General features: G+C 40.8%; 1 protein-coding gene across 1 annotated transcript in view; it reads left to right on the forward strand.

Annotated features, from left to right (window-relative positions):
• The first annotated feature begins 163 nt into the window (after window positions 1-163).
• GLUD1 (glutamate dehydrogenase 1) overlaps window positions 164-20,932 on the forward strand; it is a 30,516-nt gene continuing 9,747 nt past the window's right edge. Inside the window, exons 1-6 of the mRNA XM_075423014.1 lie at window positions 164-730; window positions 12,464-12,544; window positions 13,387-13,442; window positions 14,322-14,385; window positions 16,009-16,103; window positions 20,630-20,809. Of these exons, the coding sequence (XP_075279129.1) occupies window positions 295-730; window positions 12,464-12,544; window positions 13,387-13,442; window positions 14,322-14,385; window positions 16,009-16,103; window positions 20,630-20,809 (912 nt within the window). The 5' untranslated portion in view covers window positions 164-294. The remainder of the gene's footprint in view (window positions 731-12,463; window positions 12,545-13,386; window positions 13,443-14,321; window positions 14,386-16,008; window positions 16,104-20,629; window positions 20,810-20,932) is intronic.

Raw genomic sequence — 20,932 nt, forward strand, 5'->3', positions numbered from 1 at the left:
ACCGCCCTCAGCGCGCATGCTCCCGCCCCCCGCGCCGCGCCCCCTTCCCCTCTACGAATCCCGCCGGGGGCGGGGCAGAGAGGAGGGTGCGCATGCGCAGTAGGGAGGCGCGGCTTGTTCCTACACCCCCCCCCAGCCCGCTGTGCCCCGCCGCCCCCACCCCGAGGCCGTTTAAAGGCGGCGGCGGCAGCGCCCCGCGCCTGTTGTAGCAGCGGCGCCGGGACCCAACACCCCCGCCCCGCTTCTCTTCTCCCCTCTCCGCGCGTAGCGGAAGCGCCGGAGCCCGCCGCCGCCATGTACCGCTACTTGGGGGAGCTGCTGGCATCCCGCCTGGCCGCCGGCTCGGTGCTGGCGGGCGCGGAGCCGGGCGGGCCGGCGGCGGCGGCAGCTGGGGGAGCAGCGGCGGCGGCGGCATGGGGCCGGGGCCGGTGCCCGCGGCGGCACTACTGCGAGGCGGCGAAGGACGAGGACGACCCCAACTTCTTCAAGATGGTGGAGGGCTTCTTTGACCGCGGCGCCAGCATCGTGGAGGACAAGCTGGTGGAGGGGCTGCGCACCCGCGAGAGCATGGAGGACCGCCGCCACCGCGTCCGCGGCATCCTCCGCATCATCAAGCCCTGCAACCACGTCCTCAGCGTCTCCTTCCCCATCAAGCGCGACAACGGCGAGTGGGAGGTGATCGAGGGCTACCGGGCTCAGCACAGCCAGCACCGCACCCCCTGCAAGGGAGGTGAGACGCGCCGCGCGTCCCCCCCGCACCCCGCCCTGCCCCTGCCCGGCGGCCGCTCTCCCGCCGCGGGGCGGGCGCTTCCCGCGCCCCGCTCCCTTAGGAGCCAGGGGAGGGCCGTTAACCGCCGTCGCGGGGAGGCCGGGCAGCAGCCTCCCTCCGTCACCGCGGAGCCTGATGCCTGAGGGGAAGGCAGGAGCGCTGCCGCCCGGGCCCCCCACGGGTGACCGCCGGGGTGCGAGGGCTCGCACCTCACGGCCCGGCGTTGGGCGCCGTGTGGGAGCGCCGCGCTGGAAGCGCTGGCTCTTGGGCCCGGAGCCGGAGAAGCCGTCCCTTGACGCGCTGCCCGCCGCGTTCGCGAAACAGCGGTGCTCACCCAGAAAGCGTCGGAGCCCCAAGTGGTTTTCCTAGGGAAAGCTGACCGGGCGCGGGTGAGGCCGACGGCGTGCGGTGCGAGGGGAGCGGGAGGGCGAATCCCTCTGGAGCCGAGCGGAGCCGAGCTCCCGTGGGATCAGCTCTGGTCTGGGAGGAATCCGGCTCCCTGTCCGCCTGGGATAGATGGCATTTCCTTGAAAAACAAATACAGATGTCCCTCAGCATAACTCACTCAGGAGCTCTGATCTGCGTGGACAGTGAAGTATTGGAAACCGTTTCAGGACTGTCCCAAACCGGAGCTCCTGTGGTCTGTCGATACATTTCCTCAACATAGACCAACTTTGTGGTAAATAGCGATGGTTGCAAGAAGCCAAGTTTTCTCTGATTTCTTATCAATGAAGCCCTCTGACTTCTAGAATAGAGTAGGAAAGGTGTTCTGAAGTAAACATGTTCTTGATCATCAGTTCAGCTGCTGTGTATATACCACATATGATTTTTCTATTTGCAGCACAAATAATCTGTCATGTTAACGTGGTTCCTAACTTTCCAAAATCAAATATGTAGTGAGCATCCTGTTACATGTTTATTTCTTGCCCAAAAGAGGCTAACTCAAAATAACTTCTGGTGATTACTTGGAACGAGAGTTACTGGCATCAGACTTAGTCGTAGATGAAGCTGTCTGAAGTTTACTCTGTGTGGAGCTACTGTTTCTCTGCTGTTGCTGTAATTTCTTTTAAAATACTAATGGATATTACACTTCTGTTTTGTTACTGCTTGGGCTGAGTTACTTTTTGCTGCTGCTTACAAGAAGTGCTTTTCTGTACAGCCTGTGTTAATCTTAAGATCACCACTTGCATAACAAAATACAGTTCAGTGGCAAATGAAATAACAAGATATTATTTAACATACGATAACTTCTAATATTTCACATTAATATTGCTCAGAACTGAAAGAATTAATGTTTTCACACCAAAGAATTAGAAAATACTCTGTGCGTGAACAAAAACCACCATTTGGGTGATTGCATACCTTCTGTTCCGATACCTACATTTCTAAATCCTCAGCAGAACTTCTTGATTTTCAGTAGCATTTGTGGAAAGTTAGAACTGTAAATTTCAAGGCCGTTGGAAATGACAGCTAAAGAAAATACTAAGTCTCAACAGTTTGTCCTTTTCTTCCTGTGCCACTCCCCACCCCCCTTGGGTTTAGGGAGGGAATTGCAGATGATGTTTCCTTTCCACTCTTTCCAGTGTAGTGATTATAAATGGATTTCACCTTCTAATGCTCTCTAGGAATCTGCTCGCTACCAGATGACTGATCTGGCTTTGTAGTAAATTTAAATGGAACATGCAATAAGTGTAGATCGACTGCTTGAAACCCGCTATTAGGAAAGGTGGGAGGAAGTAGAACATTTCTACTTAAATTGCAAAGAAAAGCGGTGGTAAAGATATTTCTGCCTTTATGGTACATTGGATCCACTAGAAATGCACTAACAACTTGAGCTCTTGTCTAAAAGTGATTTTTTAAAAACTAGAATCCTCGTAGATTCCACAGGGAGAAAACCACAAAACCCAGGGAAATACAACTCAAACTCCACGATAGTATGATACAGGAAAACTTTCTGAAGTGAGTGTCTCGCACTCCGTGGAGTGCAGAGTCCGATGCAAGTAATTCACACCAGCAAGAAACACCAAGGGGTGTAAGGCCACCTTTCAAAAGAAGGGGTGAGCTGGAAGGCTTGCAGGGCAGTTGGAGGAACATAGCTTCCAGATGTTTTGAGATGCAGAATTGTGAACTTTAACTTTGCACTTACTGAAAAGTAGAATTTGATATAATAAGGTTCCCCATACCTTTTTTTTTAAGGATCTGTATTTTGTAGTAAGAGAGAGATAGCCTGTAGCTACTGCTAGGTGATTGCTAGCTAGCAGGGATGCTTTGTCATCTCTGTCATTCTTTTGAGGAGCATTGTACTTTAAATACTCATCTCGTGTATTTCTTGATGTTTACATATTGTATCAATTGTAATCGTATTTGGCTTTACATTTTGAAGTACATTTACAGAAAAAGTACATGGTGTGCCCATTTATTATTTACTAATAAGCTGAAGGATAAGATGCTGTTTAAAGAATATTAAATACTGTTCTGTATGCAGGTTAGAGAAATGATTGAAGTGCACTTTAAGATTCAAGTATGGAATGCAGGAAAATAAATGTTTATTGGGCTTTTAAAGGCTGTCTTCTTTAATTTTGTTCCTTATTTCTTTTTGTACACCCATATCAGAATACTTCTTTGGTGACCGTATGTTACTTCTGCATATTCTTTTTGTTTATAAGGTCATTTACAGATTTAACCATGAACTACTGAAAAATTTGTATTATAAATCCATTTAAAACAATCTTGATTGAGATGCTTTAAACCTGGAGATAGCTCAATTACTTGAGGAAACAGAGACTAAATAGTTGAATTATCTGCACTTTCGCAGCACTTTCTTTTTCTACTAAATGTTTAGCTTAACATCATAGCAGTTAGATTATGTTCCTTCTGTCACAGACATCATCTTCAGTTTCTTTGCCTGCTCATTCTCTGCCTGGGTGAAAACTTCACCCCTGCTTAGTAGTCTAGCGCAAATGTGGAAAGTGCCAAACTTCTTAATGCGAGGTTGATCTTTATGAAGCAAGTTTAAAACTCACGTGTTCCTGCAGATGCTACCTGCCAGCAGAAATCCAGCCGTTCCTTGACTAGTAAGTCCTTCTCTGCTGTCTTCTCTGTTGCCTGCAAGTAGAAATAACTCAGTAGAGTGAATGCCAGAAGAAGTCTGCTTTGAAAGTGAGGCTGCTGTCTGGATGGCTGGCTGTGGTCTGATACAGAAATGGAACAGGAGGCCGCATAGGGTGGGCTGAATGGGGTAAATTCAAGATTAGTCTTAGATTTTTTGCGTAGGCAAATTTCTGCACCTTGGTGGGAAACTTAACTGTCATATTTCTATTTAAGAAGTACGATGCTCTTAACACCCTAGTTCTAACAATCTAAAGCACAGTTAATAAAAATAGACAGTTATTTAATGGCTTATCCTACTTTCCTCTCTCCCCCAAAAACAGGTGTAGAAATACAAGTGGATTTGATTGTCGGACACAGTTGTCACTATACGGTAGTGCAGGTGATTCTTCACTGAGTCAAGAGAAGAGCTTTTCAGGAAAAGTGGCACCAAGTACTGAAACATACTTTCTTTTCAGTTTATAACTTGTGGGGTTTTTTCACCTGATTGAGAGAACCCAGAAATAATATTTCTTGTTGCATACTGTGGTGCTTACCTGTTTAATTGTTGTAGAAATGAATACTTAATTCTGCTTCGGGGGTTTCAAACTGTTGCAGCTCAAGAAGGTTGTGATTCTTTTCCTTTTGATGTGCTTCTCATCTGTGCTGTAGGAAACTTTAAGAAACAGTCATGAATATACTCGTTTAAGTGGTAGGCCTCGCAGTGTGTCCAGCACACAAGTCTGGGTTTTAAAGACTCTGTTTTCTGCCATGTAACTGTTTGCTGGAAAGGAAAAGTAGTTAGAAGCCTCCTCATGCTGTTGAGAACATGGAGATAAGCAGTTTTCTTGTGTGTTGGAAATCCAGTTGCTTAAGATCCAAACTTAGTATTTACACGGCTGGCCTGAGGCTGCGTGGTAGCTGAAGTAGCGCTGTGGGTCGGATCACTCTTTCCCGTGCTTGTGCAGTGACTTGCGTGCTAGTGGCCAGCACTAACAGGAAACCACAGCTGCTCTTGTTCGGTGCACTGCCAGCTGCCTGGAGAACTCAAAATGAACAGGGCGCAGGAAATGAGATGGCCGAATGCAGATGACTTTGTTGAAAAGCACTCAGGCTGTTCCTACCTAAAATAATGAATCTGTGTAAATAATTTTATCAGGTTCTACGAAAGACATAAAACTGGTTAAGCTTCTTTTTCATGTGATTGCTGATGGCTATTTTGGTTAATAGGTCAGTTTCAGAGAGCAGATTAGTGAAAATAACCAATGTGCAAATATGAATAAGCTTATTGAGTTCCTACCTGCTTAGTAGTATGGAAATGATTCTGTGTTTATTAGGCAGCATTTACTGCAGGGATAAAGCTATTCAGTGGTTTTAAAGCTTTTTAAAGCCTGTTCATGTTAACTGGCTGTTCAACAGGTCTGTTATTGACAAAGCCAAATGAATCAGAGTTGGGAAACAGCCGAATCTTTTGTTTATGCTCATGCAAATTGCCTTAACCAAGCCTCAAGGGCTTCCTCAGTTCCGAAAGGCTTTAACACCATCTTTAGTTGTAGACTAGATTTAGTCTGACTTTCACTTATGTAGAAATTCTGAAAAATTTTGTCATGCATTACTTCAAAGTTCACTATCTGTACATAAAGACAGATGGTTCTTACTTTATTTGCTCAGTTGACTTGGAGGTGAATGAATCCGATTCCCTGTGTGGTGCTGCTTAGTGGAAGGAACTATTCTGCACTACAAAACTTTTCTATCTTCTGGTTTTGGCTGCTTTTCTTCTGCCTGTCAGGATTTATCCTCCTCACTTGACTTATGAGTTTGTTAATGAGCCTCTTGCTGCATAAGGTGAGATTTATTCACGCTATCCTTGCCGCAGTTTTCCAACTGCAGAGGTCTAAGGCTAATGCTAATCTCAGTGCCCAGTCACCAAATAGCCTGTGTTGTACACATCACCTTGTCTAAAACAGTGTAAGTACATCATAATGGTAACCTTACTTGCAAACGAAGCTGAACATGCAAGAGTTGGACCAGTACAACCCCATGCGTTGTCTTGACTACCATGACATTGTTTATGCCCCTTTGTAAGTGGGGGAAGTAAGAAGTAGCGCTATGAGGTATCTTTGCTTCAGAAGAGCTCTGTTTATCCTGGGGTTGTATTGGTGACTTTGATTTTTTAAGTCATGCATGGATGAAAGTTCTCTGGTCATGTCTCTGGCCCGGGGTTTTAGAGGGTAAGACATGGAAATGTACCCTAGGGACCATGCAACAGATAGAACTGTAACATAGATCATCTGTAACCTGAAACAAACCATGAAAACTGATTGAACTTCAAAGGAATATGAGTTTCACAGGGAAAAAAGGTAATGAGCCTGACTATGGTAACAACACTTTCAGTGTTATGTTGAAAGCTTATATTAGTGCCTTATTTTCATAGGTTTCTGCTTTCTTATTGTAGGGCGTAACTTTACAGTTAGTACAAGAGTAGATATATATTTAAATTGCAATTTGAAAAGAACAGGACAAGAAATGGGTGTCCTAAGCTTTTATTATCCTTTAATAATCTAGTTGCAATTCTCAGTGAACCATATGTTTTGTGTTTTTACCTCTGATATTTTTGCAGGGGATTATGCCTTGCACTTCTGGCTATAAATCTTTTCAGTCTCAACTTTTTCATACAGTCAGCTTATATTGTTTGTGCAGTAGCCAACTTTGTCCTTGATCTTGCATAGTTGTTTTCCTTTGCTGCTGTTGGTTCCTTGTCTATTTATAGAGCGATCATACCTCTCAGCATTGGGCTTTCTGGATAAACTCATTTTGGAGAGAGTGAGGAGGGGAATCTCTTGCGTGATAGTCCTCCTCCTGTTCTCTGGGTCATCCTGGCAGGTGTTCTGTTCCATGCATTGCAACAGCTCCATCTGGTTAGGAAATACAGGCAGGGTGTCTAATTTGCCTGCTTCGTGTCAGTACTATGGTGGCTTATTGTTTTGTGGCTCCTATGGCATTTGGACTACTCAGGGCCAGCTCGTGTGTTATTTCCTCCCTCTGCACACACCCATGCACGGGGTATTAATATCTGCATGGAAGTGGTGTTACTGCATCTCTCTGTTACTACAGTGTTGACTGCAGTTTAATGAGCAACCTAATCCCTCAGGTAGGGTTGAGGTAGTTCTGTAGGTGAGACTCTACTTCATAGCCATATTCTGTGTGCATGAATTCAGGTAATACGTGTTTGCCTGGTGGTATACTAGATTTGCCGTATTTGCGTGTAAAGCACAAGATCTTACTAATGTACCACACTTTTTTTTTCAATAGAGATTATTCTTGGCTTTTCTTTGCATGGAGTGAAATAAATGTGTAAGTGTATATGTTTAAGTATATTTCAAGTAGAAGTACAGCTTATTAAACTTATCAAAAGTCTACAAGAAGTGATACACTAAAGTATTCTGTCTGATTGAGTACCTTAATTGTCACTGAATAGATGCTTCTGGTTAAATTGGAATGGTGGGATGCGTCCATAGAGGAATCTCTTTCCTGCCCCAGGCTATAACTGTCTAATGCTGTGTGGGAAGAGATAAATATTTTTATCTCCTCTCTTGGCAGTTAGTGAATTTAATTTAGGAATGTTGTTGTTTTCCAGCACTGAATTATTCATCTTGCTTTGTTATGTTTGTTGAATTTCTTCGTCTTCAATAATTGCAAATTTATCATTGTGCTGCTTACTGCACTTTCCAAATGGTTAAATGAGGCTAAACAGTTTCCTTGTAGGGGAGGCTGGATTGCTTTTCTGGATTTAGAAAAATGTGCTTGTTCTGAAAGAGCCTAAGGATTGCTAGGAACATCGGCTAAGTGTCAATGATTACACAGAGTTTGACAGTAGTATAATCACAGTCTCACTTGCTTATTTCCCAGACTTTATCAGAATGAAAATGTTATACATAATCTAGAGTTAAAACATTAGGGAACTAAGGCATTACAATAAATGCTAGAGCTGATTTATGGAGCTTGTCTGAGGATTTTGCTGTATAGTTTGAACAAGGTGAGCATATTTACTGAATCTCCTTTAGACTCTGGATGTAATGTCAGCCCTTGGACAGGGTCAGGCAAGCTGTTAACCCATAGAGCCACTGCAGAAACCAGTGTTGGTGACTGGGAGATTAGCACGGCTGTAGTCGGTCCTGAAAAGTTTCAAATGAGATCACGAAATCTGTTTTGCTGAGTGCTATTTGGATCGCCTAGGGTAGCTGCTGCCCTGAAACGCTTGTTCTGATGAGCAAGCATTTTGAAAACAGAAGTGAGCAGAACAAATGCACCATTTTAACAAGAATCATCATCTGTAAAGGACCCAAATTAGTTTCAAAGATCAAGAGATGACCGTAACTAGAAGAAAACGCTGAAGTCAAAGCGGGACAGTAGCCTTGGTTAGATATTAGTAATTCAGACTGAGATGCAAATCTGTTCCAGGTTCTGGGGAACTTGAGAGACTTGCTAAGATTTGCAAGACGTCTAGTGCAGGAGGAGTAGTTTACCAAGTGTTTTGCTCTGAACTGTTACTATGGCAACTGTTAAGTTTTGAGACTTGTCTTTGAATACTTCACGCTCATTACTAGTGAGGGCATATGCAGCTACTACTCTTTAAGATCATTGCACTAGAAGATCAGGAAATAATTACACTAACTTTCCTAAATGTAGATTTTTAGGCACACTAGAAAGGCAGTAATCATCCTTGAGAAGTTGGTGGTTCTGTACACCATGTTTACTAAGGAAGTGTAATAAACAGACTCAACATCAAGGAACATACTGAAATCTGTATAGTGTAAAATATAGTAGAATGTATAGCCAGTTTTCTTTGAAATAAAGATCTTTGTTACATGCCTGTTAGTACACTTCTTAGTACAAACCTGCTGATTAAAATGGTAACTGACTGCTATTATCACAGCATCCAACATACAGTCTTGCTGACAATTACTACTTTGACATTTATTTAAAAGATACTGTGTTTCAAGTGCTTTGCTACCTCTATTTGGAAATGTCAAAATTAATCCATAGCATCTGTCTAAGAAGCTAAGCTTACATCATGAGCAAATTTTACTTTGGCCAAAACAATTACTGGGCTCAGTGCAAGAGGTAACTGGGTGACGTATAATGTCTCCAAAACACAGAACATAAAAAAGAAATTTTAAAAGCAAGGGCACTGCAATGTTATGATAAGTCCTTCTTTTTATACTGACTAGTAATGAAACAAAATTAAAATGCAAACCTTTTGTAATCTAGAAGGTCTTGTGCTTAGGAAAACAAAGTTTCTCTCAGCATACTGTTTAACTTCTTGGGGTGTGGCAAGGAAAGAGAGTTCTCAACTAGAACAAGAATTTGTATGTTTTCCAGTGAAAAGTATTTTCCATGGCAGTGAGTCATACTGTAACTTGAGGCTTTCTTCAAACTATTTTTTGTAGCTAGTTTGCTGTAAAAGTCACAAGTTTTCAGGGACTTACTGCATGGGACTGGCTGGGGCTTCAAAAAAAAATGATAATCTTGCTGCGTAGCAGTGACTCTCATTTGCTTGTGGATTAAGAATCTTTGCGAAAAAACCCACAGTATTTTTTCTGTGTATACTGTCCATTTTTAGACTCGGGCTATTGAATGCATACTAACACTGCCAAAAGAGCCATACAAAAGCGTGGCAATACTCCCCTCCTGCCAAATTAGGAAGCTGTCAAACTAAATTTCACTGATGTCCAAATAGAATAGAAATTAAGTCTTTTATCTTTGTGCATCCCCTTGCAGATGGAATGTCCAGCATTCTCAGATGCCTGCTTCTCATCAGCCCTAACAGCTTAGTGCACATAACTTCCCCAGCGAGAGGTGGGCCTCTTGCAGAGCAATTAGAATTTCTGGAAGATGGTAACTAGCTGAACTGTGAAAAGGAATGAAATGTTAGTGCATCTCAAATGTTATCTACTTGTGCCACAGAAGGGGAAGAATAATCACACCTGTCAGGGAACCCAGAATCCTCACCCTGAACTATGGCTGATGCTGTAATGAAAGTTTTTAGCAGATAAGCTGGAGCAAAGTGGCTAGCGAAGTCGGCACAGCTCTCCGAACTGACTAGCCTCCCACTTATGAAGGTAAAGCCAGCAGACAAGCCATTTCACTTAACACTGATTAAAAGGCTGGAAAAGAAGCTAAGTCTTGCTCAAAAATACAAAGTTGTCTAGAAAGGGACAGTTTGAGCCTCAAGTTTCCCTATTCTGGTATATGTAAATGGGTGACAGGTAGACATCTCAGCTGAAAGCCTTTCAGTACTTTGTTAGTCTTGGAGCTTTTTCCCTATTTCCCTTGGTATGAAAGTTTAATATTAATTACAATAAAGTTTATACAGTGTAATACAAGGAAACTGGAGAGGTAACTGTTTTGTATGTGTTTGAGTCTTCTAGTTAAACTGCTGCTTGTTCAGCTTTTTGGATCCTATCTTCCATACGATGTGCAGAAGAGGCTGCTGTCACCTTTTGTATTTGCTTCCCTGTTAAAAATGTACAAAAAACTATTCCTAACTATTTAGTCCTGCTGCTGCTTTCCACATATCATATTTGTTTCCACCAAACAACATTTTGTGTGCCTGCAGGAGTATAGTTGTAGCAAAACTGCTTTGTATGTGCACCTTGAAGTTTGAATAAATACATGGGTTGGATAAATACACAGTGCCCTGGTTCATCTGGGGGTGGAGGGGCGAAGTTCATTTCTGCTCTGCATAGCTTGTGGCTTCAGTTTCAGCTGGCTTGAGCAATGCTCAGATGAGACCTGTCCCCAGAGTACCTGCTCAGCCAAGAGGGAACAGTGTCCTCGGGCAGGACAGCCAGTGCTATCGGTGGTGTTTGTTCTTGCTCAGGGCTTGACAGAAGGATAACCGCTCCTCTGAGGGATCAGAATAAGACACGTGAAAAAAAACGTGCACATTGTAAATTTGACTGGTCTGTTGGGTTGTGATAGATTCCACTTACATTTTGAGTATTCTTGCTGTGAGAAAGTTCTTGAAAGCCCAGACATTAACAACTTACAGCTACCTGAGTCAGAAACTAGTTAGTTTGCTTTTGGAGACCACACTTCCCCCATATACACACTAAATTTAAATTCTGTTCTGCAAAGGCATGGTACTTTCTTTTACTGATTGAAGTCACATAAGAAAGCAGCACTTGGCCCTCAGCTTTATTTGAGCAGCACTCAGTTCCTTTGAAACTGGGGTTGTTTCCAGAGCATTCAGGAAAGGCTTTCATAGCAGCACAGTGCTTCTGTTGGGATAATGCATGCTGGCCTTTTTTCATTCCTGAGGACCTGAATATGGTCTTCTCTTTACATAAGAGGAAATATGTGGTGCCTTGTCCAGGCATCTAAAGGACACTCTGTGCCTGCTACAAACCGCTGTGCAGCTTGGCACAACCTACAGCCAAGGATTTGGAGAGTAGGGGTGGGGTTAATAAATTCTTCATGGCTCATTGTATGCTGAGCAATGTAGGAGAAGCTTGGGTAGAAGCTAACCTGTAGCTGTAGGGGAGTTTTTTGCTGTGGCCCCATGACTTTGGGCACTGTGTTGATCTTTGACATTACATTTAGGCTTCTGTAGTTCTTTAAGTACCCTGTCAGTTTGATTAAAGAATTTTTTCTACTCTGCAACTACCTCCAGAATACATGAATTTTAACTTTGAGGTCAATCAGTTTATTGGACAGGTACAACCCAATTTTTAGAAGACTGTTAAGAGTCAGGCAGGTGACCAATCTCCTTACCTTTGTGTAATCATTTTCCACTCAGTTTGAGCTGCCTTGATGGGATCACCCGTGTTGCATCTGAGCTGCTATCAGACCACACCAGTTTGAATTTGCATCTAGACCATGTGTCAGCGCACACTTGCAGTTCTGCTGAATGACTCAGAGCGGGGAATGCTGGTGTGGGCTGGCTTCCATGCAGGTGTGGTATGGGTGGCCTAGTCACACAAGCTTGCTGGGGTAGAGTTATTCCATCAAAATGGGTTGAACAAATTTGATTTAGTGGAGTAACTACCTGCTTTCTGTTATGTGGCTGTGCCTAGTAGCCAGAGCTCAGAAGCTACATATGGGTTTGTTGGACCACAACCAAGGTATTGCAAGGCTCATAACATAACAGAAACTTGCATTCATCTAGCAAAGAGATCTTGATTATAACCTGTACTGATAAGCTACATTCAGGAACAAAGTTTGTCTTGTATATGCAATAAATGAAGTCCAAAACTAAAGATCTTACAGGATGCTGATGAGCTTTATGAGCCTCTTAAACTCTGCTTGGAGTAACCTATCAGCTGGCTCATCTTCCTCCCAATGAATATTCACTTTGGTTCCAAGGTTGAGTGCTGCTGTTAAACTACTTAATACAGAATAGCTGAAGTCTTGAATTTCTGCTAAGTATAACATAGATATTTAAGAGGGAGAATAGGGGATTGTTCTTTAAGTCTTAAAGCAACTAAATTGATAAATTACATACTTGCATGTTATAGATGGCTGGTCTAGAATTAACTTTGCCAATTTATAAATACCTGTGAAGTTGTTCAGTGTATTCCTTTTTTTCTTACGTGTCTTTTGCAGGTATTCGTTACAGTTTGGATGTTAGTGTGGATGAAGTGAAAGCCTTAGCATCTCTAATGACATACAAATGTGCTGTGGTTGGTAAGTGATAATTTCTCAAGCAAGGATACAATCTTTAATTTCAATCAGTACTGATATAATTTACAGAAAAGCATCCAAAGGATTAAATTAAGTTTTAGACTGTAATTTCTGACTACAATCTGTAACAAGATGGGGGAAAAAATATATAGTGATGAAAATAATAACACGTATTTCCTCTGCTGTTACTGTAGATACTAGAATAAAGCTACATTTTCATTTGAAAAGTCCAAATTCTGCTAGTTACCCGCTCCCATAAAAGTAATGCACTTGAACTTGAATCAAAGTATGACAAACTTGGAATAGGAGGGGGCTAATTTTAGGGGGAACGGATGGAGGCTGTAAAAGATTCAGGCAGGGAAACTGTGGAGAGAGAAGGATAAAATTCCTTTATGGTTCATAAAGAAGTATAATTCACACATGGCTGCTAAATTATAGGGGAGTTTGGAGAGAATCTGCACATTATGTATGCAAAACCAAAATACTTTCTTAATGTATATCGAGACACTTCACTTAGGACTTCCAAAGTAAAATTTATGAGCTAAACCAGTAAAACATAAACTGTACAACTTAGTGTTTCTGTAAGTCCCATGTACAAGAGCTTGAAGTGTAGAAAATTTGAATCGTGAATTTCTGAGTTTCAAAGACCATTTTCAAGCTGCCCTTGAAATATTTCCCATTTTTATAGAAGTACCTAGATGAGAGCATAGCTTGTGCCTGTAAAGCCCTAAATGTGGCAAAACCAAATTCACCGCTAAAATCAAAGATATAATTCCTTACACGTAATACTAATGCGTTCTGCATTTGTTGAAAAAGTAAAATGATTTTCCTTTGCATTCTTGTAGATGTGCCATTTGGTGGGGCAAAGGCTGGTGTCAAGATCAATCCCAAGAACTACACAGTAAGCTTAATCATAGATAAAAATTTGGTTACCTGCAGTACTGAAGCCAGCCAGTTAGAAAGGCTCTTCTAAGGGCATTATTGACCACTTAAAACTTCCTGTCGCTTCTGCCTCTGTAAAGGCCAAATTTAGCTTGTGCATGCAATAGGTGGGAAAAGAATTTTTACAAGGTGTGTGTTTCAGAGGTAGAATACTTCAATTATTTAATTTATTACTTTTTTTTTCTTAAAGTCAGAAGACTACAAATAATTTGGAACCTGAAATTTTTTTTGTTGATACTGTTAATAAAAGCTTAAATTACTCTTAGAAAAAAGTTAATGGTTTTGTTTATTTTGACAAATAGTTTTATGCTCCATTAAACCTTTCTGTGTAGTGTTCCAGTGTGAATAATAACTAACTTGGCTTATAAAAAGTTTACTGCAGGCTTGCCTTCTTGCCCTAATTAAAGTAATTCGTACGGAAAGGAATACTAGAATGCATAACAGATATTCTAAGTTGGGAACTCCTGTAAGGATTTGTGTGAAGTTGTTCTACTGTGTTGCTTACACCGCCAGCAGGCTGGCTGTTGCTGGTTATAAATCACTCACATAGGATATCAAATTTTTTTGCTGGAAATCTCTGCTGCAAGCACAGGTGGTTCTTCCTGTGCCACACTCCTGACACGTTGTGGATCAGAATGTACGGAAAGAAAGCGGTGTGTTTCCTTGTGCTGCCTGAATACCAAAGATCTGTTAGGGAGTGGCATATGAATTATATAAATATATGAATCATCCTTTCTTCTGAAAGAAAAGGATGTCTGTTTATGCTTGGGCCTAAGTTCTAGCAAATATTAATAAACACTAATGATTTCTTGTGATATTCATTGCATTTTCTCCTTAGGACAATGAATTGGAAAAGATCACAAGAAGGTTCACCATGGAGCTGGCAAAAAAGGGCTTTATTGGTATGTTGTGCAATTTTACTATGAAAATTTAGGAAGCTGATTTATTGTGCATTGACAGCATCCACTAGGTAGTATCCTTAAATAACTGTATTTTTGAGAGCTGTGCATAATTTGGGTATAGAACTTTCAGCACAGAGCCACAAAGAATTGAGTCGTGTCTTAGTGCATTTTGAAGGGAACCGTCAGCTTTTTTTTCTGGTAGCTGTTCTGCTATGCAAAGCCTCAAAAGCTGAGCTCACAGGATCCGAATGAATCACTTTCCTCTTAGAGGTAGATTATAAAATTGTGACCAAGTTTGTTGCAGTTTTGATCTCTAATATCACACTCCTCACTGTTACTGTTTCCTGTAGTCTCAGTTGAGGCTTTTGGCAGATATCTGAGGAAACAGAGGAAGGAAATAGAAGATCCACCCCAGAGAAAGTTGCTGACTTCACCCATGGCAACCACAGGCTGCAAGAAAAGCATAAGCAAGAAGCATAAGTGCCTGTTGTAACAGAACCTCAGCTTCTGTGATGTTAGTAGGTGTTTCATTCAGACTCCCAGCCCTGAGTTGTTCTGATAACTTACTGTCTGGAGTTGCTATCTGGAAGTCTCCTCTGGAGAAAGCTGAATGTTACTAGCTTGACTTGTAATTAAATAGAGGGTCAGAACCTGGAGGAGGTGGTTATTGAAGCGAATAATAAGACATGTAACTAGTTAAAGGTCTGTCATGTCTTCCTGGTGTCTAACTTCCCCTGGGAATGTATATCCGTTTATTTGCATTTTCTTGCTCTTCAGCCGGAGTGCTTCTCATCTGAATTAAGCTTCTGTATAAGCACACTTATTGATATTACATGTGACTAGGATAATATTATACACTATGCCAGCTATCGTGATTGTTAGTTCAGTGATAATCAAAATGGTTTGATTAAATTTGTCTTCCATTTTGGCTCTATGGTTGGTGCTATGCAGCTTTCACAAACCTTTTAAAAATACTTAGGAAAAGAATCGGTAGAGACAGAGTTGCGTTTAAAATCTTGCTGAGCCAATCCCTCTGATCTTAAATAGGTTGGGCAAGTGCTATTTTTAGTTGTCTAGAAAAACAGAGTTTGGTTTTATTATGTGTGTGGAAGTTCTTTCAAAGGTTTGTTTCATCACAAAAGATGTAATGCCTCTTTCTTGAAGTGAGGGGTAAAATCAAATGGACATGCTACAGTGCAATTCCTAGAAACAGCCTATCTTCAGTTTTTCAACGCACCCAGGAACAAAAAGGAAATCCTAATCCAAAAATAAACAATGAATGTCATGGTATATAAAATCATACATACCTAAATAGCACCTTTCCTGTTGTTACAGCAATGATTATCAAAAAAATAAAAACAGAAATATGCTGTTGATGCATTATGTCACTCTTTTTGTTGACAAACTGAGCTCCATTGTACTGAATGGCTTGTGTGTCAGGTTGGAGGTTTCGACAGTATTGCGCAAATGCGCGATACAGCACCTAAAACTGAAATGAATTGAGAAGAATCTGTTGTTTGCATAATAAACTGAGGATTAAACAGTTCTTCTCTGCCAAGCCCTACACAGTTCCCAAGGGAATAATGGTTGATCCTTAAAAGCTGTTTTCACTGTTGCCGACAGGACCTGGTGTTGATGTGCCTGCTCCTGATATGAGCACAGGGGAGAGGGAGATGTCCTGGATTGCCGACACCTATGCCAGTACCATAGGACACTATGTAAGGTTTGAGCAGAGGCATTGAAGTAGAAAAGCTTTCTTGGTCTTTGCAGAAATCCTTATATCTACAAATTTATTACCATGCTGCTTAGTCATATAATTTTATTTAATTATGCAGAGCTAAATATATTCTTGCAAACTGTAACAGCTTAATTGGTGTGAGGTTTTTTTTGGGTACAGTTGAGGAAAAATAGCTTTAAGGTTAATATTGTTAAACGATGCTTAAATGAAGTTTGATACAATACTGATTGCAACTGTTTAGCAAAAAGAAAATACACTTTTTTTAAAGGTCTCATACTTAGGCTAGAATTGGTTTCTATTTCTACCATTTCCTTCTGCTTTTCATTAGTACTATAATTACTAATTTAATGCTGTCAAACAATTAGTTCGTATAGTCTTAAAGGGCTGAAATCTTTCTGTGTCAGACTACTGAATTGACGAGTGTTATTGAATAAATGCTCTGGCTTTGTGCACTCAAGACATCATGAGAATTAGGTTTGCATTGTTCGTATAACCTGTCAAAGCACTAAAGTTCTCTGTGATCCCCTAAAAGTAACAAGTAATCAGTGTAGACTTCAGCAATTTCTCCAAAATGTAAAACAAAAGGACACTGACACAATTTCTTGCCCAGAAGGCGATAAAAAAATTAAAGTTTTAAAAAATTAGTTTTTAATTATAGCCCTTAATTTGGCCTTTGTCCTTATGTTGCTGAGGTTATTTGTACCTGTTTTGACTGTACCAAAAAAATGACTGTTGACCAAACGCTTTTGTTGTATACTTTTGACTGGTTGGATGAAAGAAAAGTGTATGATGGGCAACTTATTTCTTAAAGCCCTACTGTTAATGCTACCCTAACTTTCTAGCTTCTCTTTCAGATGTTGTTGCTGCTACTCCAGCAGGGCATGCTTTGCTAAGCAGTCTTGCCATAGCTTCGTATTAGTGCGTTAATATGCTAAGCTATTGCATGATTGCCTACCCCAAGTCCTTTTGGATTGAAGAGACTCCTTCTTTTCATTTTCTTCAGTCCCTTCCAACAGTTCCTCAGAAATACAGCAGGGTGTACACTTCCAGTAACAAGGCATGAGAGCCACCTAACACGTATTTCTCTCTGGTGTGTCTGTTCAAGACATGCCTGGCTTTCCTGAGACAGTTTCTTGGCAGAATACTTGTGCTGTCTGATGTCTTTAACAACAGGAGGATGGGGTGGCACAGATTACTCGAGATTTGAAATACAGTCTAAGGTATCTTATGGGATAGGGGAAAGGAATGCTTGAGGAATAGGCTGTGGCATGCTGATTAGTTAAGTTAAATCACTTTTACACAGAGCTTTCTAGTAGATAGGGATATCAGTATAAAACATTACTTGCTTTTTGTTATTCGCATATGTAAATGTAAATATTGTAGTAAAAACTTTAAACCTAATAAAAAGCAAAAATTATTACTTCAAAAAGACTTCAACATGCAGAGTGGCGATTTGCTTCCTCAGTCATAATTTAAAATTCAAACATTTAAGAAAACTACTGCCTCAAAGCATTTTAAGTTTTAACATTCAACTCCTTGGACTGAAATGTGTATTTCACTGAGATACAACAGTGTTGTTGCGTTATGACTGACACAGAAGGCTCACGGCACATGACCTGCTTTAAGATTTGCTGTATTTGTTAATAGTTCACATACAGTTCTATGCAGAAGCTTCAGGTTTTTTTACTAGGTGGAAAACTAAACACTGATACAGGAGAATTTTTTAAATGTCTGAATCTCTTATTCTTTCCACTTTATCATCTCAACTTCTTGTGTACTCCGACACATACACACACTTCAATAACAAAAGAAAGTAAACCAACAACTACTGAGGATAAAAATACAATTTGAATTATGCCACAACAGCTTCTTTTATTCCTAGACTCTCTGCATGGCAGTATCTTATTCTTGAAGAAGAAAAAAAACTGAGAGGATTTAGGAACATTTTTCTGGAAAAGTTAATTAAAGAATTGAAATAAAGAAAAATGTCAGTTTATTTTTGTTGGATTGCTTGTTTGAACATGGAAGAGAGAATGGTAGCCATAGTGGAACTTACGAGCTATTGTGGAGAATAACCAGGTGCAGAGAAGGAAGGTGGGAACACTGACAAGGCTATAGAAAGTGGAATAATTTGTCAAAACCAGTTTGTAGAGGAAGATGTTTCAGATAACTATCTGGTTGAGACACCAAGAACAAAAATGAAGGTGATTAAGGAATACTGAATATAGAAAAATGACCATGGAGGAAGGAGGAGAGGCAACTAAGAGCAGAAAATGACGATTGAAAAAAACTGAAACCAACCATAATTCAGAAAACAGATGGAAGCTATATGAGGCACTACATTCAGTTGAGTGGAAAGATAATGCTTATGTGAGAGGGATCTGTCTGAGAAATCTACTTGATGAGTCAGTGTGGCTGCACGCAGATGTGTTCAGGGAACTTGAAGTGCAAAGGAAAAGTCAAATAACAGATAAAAACAGATAGGGGAAGTCTGCTCGAAACCTAATGTATGGAGCCAGGGAGCTGGAGAGACAAGGAGAACATTACTGCAGCGTGGAAAGGGGTTAAGAAACAAGCAAAAGTTCAGTGTCTGAACTTTGCCAGCTAAGTTCATAGACTATTTGTACTAATACAGAAGTCTTTAATGCTAGCCATAAGCCATTTTACAAGCTTATAATTAAAAGCCATGGTCTTTCTTTTTGGCCCAAGATGTGTTAAACATTTTTTTTGATGGACTTAAACACAGAGTTTTTAGGACTTTGACATCGACTGTGGTTTGTATATGTGACTTTAAGAAGACCCGGACCTGCCCTCACCTCAGGTTCTGTTTTCTTGCCAAACCATGCAAGTCTTTAATAACTTTATGTTAACTGTCCCAGAAAATCCATCTTAAGCTGCTGGATCACTGATTTATGTATGTCTAAAGTTTTTGATTAAATTCATCCTTTCCGCTCTTCTGTACTTACTGACACATCCAACTGACTTTTGGGACACGTGAAGGCATGTGTTGGGACTTCATTTTAATAAAGTCCCAACACTTTGGGGACTTTAATAAATAGATTCCATGTATGGTGGGAGGCTGTGTTTCTTCAAGTATTTATAAAACGTACTTCCTCTATTGTGAATGCATGAAGGCTAGAATGTCTTTTCAGTCTGAAACAGAACGGAAACCTAAAACTACATCAAAATGCCAGGGCAAGTTGTTCCTAGCCCAAACACCACCACAGATCTTGTTCATAGTCGATGTGCCAGCAGAGGGAGCGTACAGCTTCATGAGAGCAATACAGCTATATTTTGGGAAACTGAATGAGGAGTTTTGTGGCAAGCCCAGCGTCGCTTTTATTATTTTTAAAGAGAAGTTATCTTTGGCTTTATATGGTTAACTCATGATCATTTTCAAATACTAGTTTTCATTTCTTTTATAGCCCTAGTCATCTCCTGCTGTTCTGCCTCCGCTTACTTTTGTCTGCTTCTTTCCTTCCTCTCACCAAGCATCTTGCGCTGAGGCCACAGGCATGCAAATACATTTGGCACAAGTGATGGAGAGGAGGGAGCCTCCCAGTGAATATGCGGCTGGTGGAATAGAACCCCATCCGGCTGCTGGCAGACTCATTTCAGTGGATTTCTTTTCATCCCTACTCTTTCACTTACGTTGGATGCCAAGCCACTGTGTGACTGTGCTCCCAGGGTGTGGGAGCATGGGAACCAGTGGTGACAGAAGAGGGAGGCCCAAACAATGTCTGGTTTAGAAGAAGTTTTTTCAAGTTATAGATTTCAATTTGAAAAATTAACTCTAGTTTTAAATAGTCTATTTTATCTTGGCTAGCTTTCTGGCATATGGAAAGTTTAATTTTATTACCACCAAATCAGTGATAGAGGCCTGATTGTGTATATTGCTTTTCTGAACAAAAGTAGTAAATACTTATCTAACTTTTCCCATATGACTTTCATACTGTAGATTTTCCTTTGAGATCAAACATCCCTGTGTTCTGACAACGGGAAGGTGTTAGGCCTTTTTTGTTTCAAAAGCACTGAATTTGTCATAAAGGAACACTCTGAACACTGTTTAAAAATGATTAAAAACCAGTCCAAGGATATGTCTGAGCCCTTGAAAAGATTAAAATGCCAAGAATAATGATGGAAATTACGGCTGTAGTAAGAGCTAATTTTGAGAAACACATCCCTCAAAGCTTTTTGATTTGTCAAGGATCTGCTCGTTGCTAACTGTGCACCATATATGTCACCATGAATTAAATACAACAAAAAATTGCAGAGCCTATCCAATATTGCATTATGCAAATTTCCTGACATCTACTAGAGTACTTCTGAGAAGGTGTTCAAATAAAGGCAAGAGGGAAATCATCTTTACAACCTAAATGTATAAACTATATCATGCTCAGACTCTTATGATATGTGTTGTCCCTTATCTCTGAAGTGTCCAAAACTTCTTGTTCCACCTGTGCTTTGATTAATGCCATAGCTCACAAGTCCTTCGCTGTTTTACAGGATATTAATGCACATGCATGTGTAACTGGTAAACCCATCAGCCAGGGTGGGATCCATGGACGTATATCTGCAACTGGTCGTGGGCTTTTCCACGGAATTGAAAATTTCATCAATGAAGCATCATATATGAGTATAGTAGGAATGACTCCTGGATTTGGGGATAAAACATTTGCTGTTCAGGTAACTTTTTTTCCTTCAACTACAGGGAAAAGGTAGTAAACAAAATTCTAGTAGAGCTGCTCTTAAAAAGGGCTACAGCAATAAATCCTGTTAGGGTTTGATGACTTCCAAGTTAACCTTTAC

Source organism: Opisthocomus hoazin, chromosome 6 (assembly GCF_030867145.1).
Source record: "Opisthocomus hoazin isolate bOpiHoa1 chromosome 6, bOpiHoa1.hap1, whole genome shotgun sequence".
In the NCBI taxonomy this organism is placed as follows: Eukaryota; Metazoa; Chordata; class Aves; order Opisthocomiformes; family Opisthocomidae; genus Opisthocomus; species Opisthocomus hoazin.